Source organism: Dasypus novemcinctus, chromosome 10, assembly GCF_030445035.2.
Source record: "Dasypus novemcinctus isolate mDasNov1 chromosome 10, mDasNov1.1.hap2, whole genome shotgun sequence".
NCBI classification, from domain to species: domain Eukaryota; kingdom Metazoa; phylum Chordata; class Mammalia; order Cingulata; family Dasypodidae; genus Dasypus; species Dasypus novemcinctus.
In genome coordinates this window covers 98,526,011-98,531,202 of record NC_080682.1, presented here as the reverse complement: position 1 = coordinate 98,531,202, position 5,192 = coordinate 98,526,011, and the positions used below count along the sequence as shown (strand labels likewise).

General features: G+C 34.6%; 1 protein-coding gene and 1 pseudogene across 1 annotated transcript; both read right to left on the bottom strand.

The window, feature by feature from the left end:
- Positions 1–230: 230 nt before the first annotated feature.
- Positions 231–788, bottom strand: LOC101446773 (vasculin pseudogene; annotated as a pseudogene).
- Positions 789–2,557: 1,769 nt separating this feature from the next.
- Positions 2,558–3,502, bottom strand: LOC101445131 (olfactory receptor 52K2-like). The gene has a single exon (XM_058306346.2). It carries the CDS (start codon positions 3,500–3,502, stop codon positions 2,558–2,560), a length of 945 nt encoding a protein of 314 aa, XP_058162329.2.
- Positions 3,503–5,192: the final 1,690 nt, after the last annotated feature.

Below are 5,192 nucleotides of genomic sequence, written 5' to 3'. Positions count from 1 at the left end.
ATTAACCTAAGTCCTCATTTCGACAACATTCATTTACAAAGAAGTAATGTTCAACACAGCCAAACGCAACATTCGTGGTTTTCTTCATATTGAAGTCTCCCTTCAAAATCATCTTCTAGTGGGGCATTTTACTAGGTAAATTATATTTCTTCATTTTTACAATTCACCCCCAAACTTAAGAGAGATGAGAGAGTGTCACACTAAAATTTCTAATGCTTTTAGGAAATCCTTCACACATCTGTCACTGCTACTTGTCTCTGTTCATTCTTCTGTAACTCTTCACTAATAACTTGAAATTCTTTCATTTAATCTTCAGCTAATGGAGCACATATTTCATTTTCACTGTTTTCCTGCCAGTGTCTCTCCTTTAACAACTTGTGTTCTGCCTCAATTGAGCTTGAAAGAACATCAGTTTGTGAAAGGTTGAAGACCGACTAATCTGTTGAAAAATCACCCAAGCATTGTAGAATGTCATTTTCATCAAAGTTTCGGTTTATATCCCCCTCTTGCTTAGTACTACTGCTGTTTTGCAAATTAAATGAGTCGTCATCTTTCTCTGAGCCACCGTGGCTTTCATCTTCATGTTCCCCTTCTATTCTGTCCCTTTTCAATGTTTTCAAAAATTCACTCCTCCCATCAGTGCACATCCATGTAAGTTAGGTTAGACAAGACTGTTGATTAAGTTTGTCAAAGGGTGAAGAATTTGAGAAGTTACATTCTTTCACTGAATTTGTTGATGAACTAACATTTTTGATAGTTGATTTTGAAGCGTTAAAGTTGCCAGTCATCCACATGTAAATTTATCATGCTAGAATTCACAATGAGTTGGGTTTGTGATTACGATTTCTAAGGAAAAGTTATTTTTTCCATCTTTTACTCAGTTCAAAGGCACACTTCATTTTTAATCCCTGAGCTGGGGAGTAGGTAGCCTTACCTATTATCTGTGTGACATGATGATCTAATAAAAGGTTCTCCCATTTATGGAAACCCTTTTGTGGTAGGCCTTGCAAAAGTAATTTTAAGTTAACCAGGTTTGTCAAATAACTTCCTGAGTTTTTATTTTCATTTATATTTTGCTGTGAAGTTTTTCATCTTTTTTTTTTATTTTGGGAGGATGTGGTTGATATATCTACCAGCATTTGAAAATGTTTCATAGGTATTACAGTCTATAATATAATTGGTGTTTAAGGTACTCATATGTGAAAAATGATTTTAAAAAAGCAAAACTTTACAACTTTATAAAAAGATAATACATGCAGTTTAAATTTCATGATAAAACGAAAAAATAGACTTTCAGTAGACCATAGGATCTCTTCCTTAATACACAGAAATCACAAAAATTTAATAAGAAAATGAATTACATGAGAAGAAAATAGGAAAATGTAGGGAATTGAAAATAAATGTTATTATTTTATATATCAGGTTGCCAATGATAAGTATAATAATGTACATTGTTGGGAGGCAGTCTTACATTTGCCTTTTGTGGAAATATAATTGCTGTAATAATTTGGAAGCAGTTTTGCAAAATATTCAGTATTTCTATTACCCCTACCTCTTGCCTCAGCAATGCCTTTTCTAGGAATTTAATCTAAATTCCAGAAATATAGAGACCAACACATGTAATAAAATGTTTCTGTAACATTGTCGGTAAGAAAATTTGAAAACTATTTACATATAAAATAATGGATAAATTCTTAAATAAAATACAATATATTCTTCATAATATAGTCATTCTATGAAATGAGATAGATCTTCACAAACCAATATGAAAAACTCAAAATATACCATCATATTAAAAATATACTGCTGAACTGAGAAAGAAGTCTTATCTAATCTGTGTTATCAAAAACATAGTACACTCTCTGTAAATTTATAAAAGAAATGATAAAAATTCCAGTTAGTTTTAAAACCCAGATTGGAGACTCGATTGCCAGGTGGTAGAGTAGGGGAGAATTTATTTTTAATTTTAGATCTGTTGTAATACTTGTACGTTAGTTTCTCACACATGTGTCACTTTTATTTAAGGAAATGCAAAATATATTTTTATATTTTGTATTTCTGACTGCAAATATCAGTCTCTACTTTCATTTCATTGATAATTAACTGATAACAACTTGAGAACAAATGTTGCATCTTTGGAGAGTGAGTCTTTGGTGAAAAAAATTATATAGGGATTAATATATCCACTCTTGAATTTATGCTTTTGGGAGTCATAATCTTCATAGGAAACAAAAGATGATTATGATTATGATTATACTCTCAATATGAATTTAGTTATAGTTTAATAAGTTCCAAAGTCAATACCAAATAATAGGTTGAGAATAATGAATGCTAATATCTAAATTTTTCTCTAATTTTTTTTCTAATTCTTATTATCTTCTGCACTTGCAACTGCCTACAGGAATCAGTGTGCTGTGCTTTACTAGACTATTTGAATCTCAACTTTAACTGACAAGTTTCCCACTCTAAGGTAATGCTGATTTATTTTCAATTCCGCCTCCTTTAGTAAAATCCCTTATCTTTGTTGATGACCTGAGGAAACACAAATTCCACCAACTTAAACACGTTTTATTGATAAGAATTTAAAGAATCCCTCCCTTATCCTCCTGGTTTTAATACCATAAATGATGGGATTCATCATGGGAGGAATAAGAAGATATATATTGGCCACAAAAATGTGGATATGTGGAGCAATGTGGTGGCCAAACCTGTGAGTGAGAAAGGAGAAAAAGGCTGGTGTATAAAACACCAAGATGACCCACCCATGGGAGACACAGGTACTTAGGGTCTTAAGGCGGGCAGCCTTGGATGGGAGATTGAAGACAGTGAGAAGGATAAGGACATAGGAGCAGATAATCAATATGAAGTCCAGGCCCCCTGTCAGGAAGGCCACAATTAGGCTGTAGGCTTTACGGATTTTGGTCTCGGCACAAGCCAACCTTATCAGGGCCATGAATTCGCAGTAGGTATGAGAGATGACATTAGTTCTGCAGTAGGAAAGCCATCTCAGTAAGAAGGGGTGTGGGCTGAGGAGGATAGCGCCTCTGAAGACAATGGTCAAACCCAGACCTAAAATCACTGTGGGTGTCAAGATAATGGAATGCCTTAGTGGGTGGCAGATAGCTACATAGCGGTCAAAAGCCATGGCCAAGATAAATCCAGATTCCATAGTAGAGAGAGAATGAATAAGGTACATTTGAGTGAGACATGCTTCAAAGTCGATCTTTCTGTCATTGAACCAAAAGAGGCTGAGTATCTTGGGAAGTGTAGAAGACGTGAGCATCAAATCAGCCAAAGAAAGCATGCATAAAAAAAAGTACATAGGTTCATGTAGTTTGGGGTCTTTCTTGATTATTAATAAAAGGCCAACATTTCCCATTAGCGACAGCAGGTAAACAAGGCTGAAAGGGATGGATATCCAGATGTGGGAAGCCTCCAACCCTGGGATGCCAAGTAAGAGGAAGTTGGCAGGTTGAAATCTGGTCCAGTTGGAAGCTAGCATTATGCAAATAACAGATATTCCATAATTCTGTCTTAATTAAAAATCACAAAAATTATAGATATGTAAATCCTAAAGGTTCATCATTATTATGGGTCAGAATAAAGGCTCATATTCCTATAACATACCATCAGCTATTGAACGATTTTTCTCCTTAGTACACTCTTTCAGTGTATCAAACAGATGGACAGCATTTTGTCAGATAAAAAATGTTAATTGATAAGTATCTTGAAATTGTAAATTTTTGCATATTTAAGTAATATCCTTTCTTTTTCTCCCCAGTGTGCTCCTCAGCAGAATAGATGCATTTAGATGTTATTTTAGAAATATTATAGAGGAAGTAGATGATTTGTTTCTGATGGAGATATATATTTCAACTATCTGAGCAAGTAAAAAGAAAAAGAAAAATCATTATGGATAAGATTAGCAACATATATATTTAACCTCTCTTACCTTTTCACTATGATAGAGCTTATAGATATGATGTCAAGGAGACATTGAGTTAATTGGCTGACAGAGCAGAATGAAGAAAGTTGTGAACAAAGCTGGTGCTATATTAGAATGTAACATAGCGTTAATAAAGGAAGAATCTTTTTCTTCCTAAAGTCAACTAAATTATATGGCAAGAAATCACCATTTTTACAAAGTACAGTCAAATAAGTAAGTCTTTTTATGGGGGGGATGGTTAATCTTATTACTTTTTTAAAGATTTATTTTATTTCTTTATTTCTCCCTGTTGGTTTTTACTTTCTGTGTCTGTTCATCTTCTTTGTTTCTTTAAGAGGCACCAAGAGCTGAACCTGGGACCTCTGATGAGGGAGGAAGGTGCTTAATCATTTGAGCCATCTCTGCTCCCTGCTTTGTTGTGTCTCATTATGTTTTCCTCCCATCATCCTCATTTCATCAGTTTGCCACACATATCCATCACGTCAGCTCACTTTAGGAAGCATGGAGAACCTCTGCTCTCTGTTGTTGTGTCTCTCATTTTTTTCTTTTTGTGTCTTTTGTTGTGCCAGCCTGCTGTACCTGCCCACCATGCCAGCCTGCTGTCTTCTTTAGGAATCACCAGGATCCAAATCAGCGACCTCCCATGCGGTAGGTGGGAGCCCAGTCACCTGAGCTACATCCCCTTCCCTACTAAGTCTTGAAACATGAGTATTTAGGTTATTAGGGGTTTGTGTTCTTTTATAAATGGCTAATCAGAATCCTCCAAAAAAGAGCATAATATATTTCTCAAATTCACAATAACTTGACATTAATTTTTGCTTCTCACAAACTTTTAGATGCAACTCAGAGCTCACAAATATCAGGTTATCTTTGTGAAGGAAGGGTATCTTTGAATATGAGAAGAGAGAATCTGGAAAGGTATCCTACCAAAACTAAATTTGAAATTAATGAATAATTTTGGTTCAAATTCCAGTCTATGATGAGCTAAGGCAATATGAAGTATTGAAATAGTGGGTTATACTAGGTATACTAAGAAAAAATAAGATTTTAACCTTTGCAGGCTGGTACTTGATCCTAGGTTTTGCTCACACTGTAATTGTCATGAACAATATGTAAATCTTAGCTTGAACATTTAGTTGATATCCTTCTACACTTACTTTTGTGAAATCAAGCTGTTGAACAATCTTTCAGGCAAACACAAGGGCTAAGCCTTCATTACTGAACATTTGACCTAGACTCTTCATCT

Excerpts from the sequence above, each read along its gene's own strand:
- LOC101445131 (XM_058306346.2), bottom strand. The coding sequence starts at position 3,502 with ATGCTAGCTTCCAACTGGACCAGATTTCAACCTGCCAACTTCCTCTTA.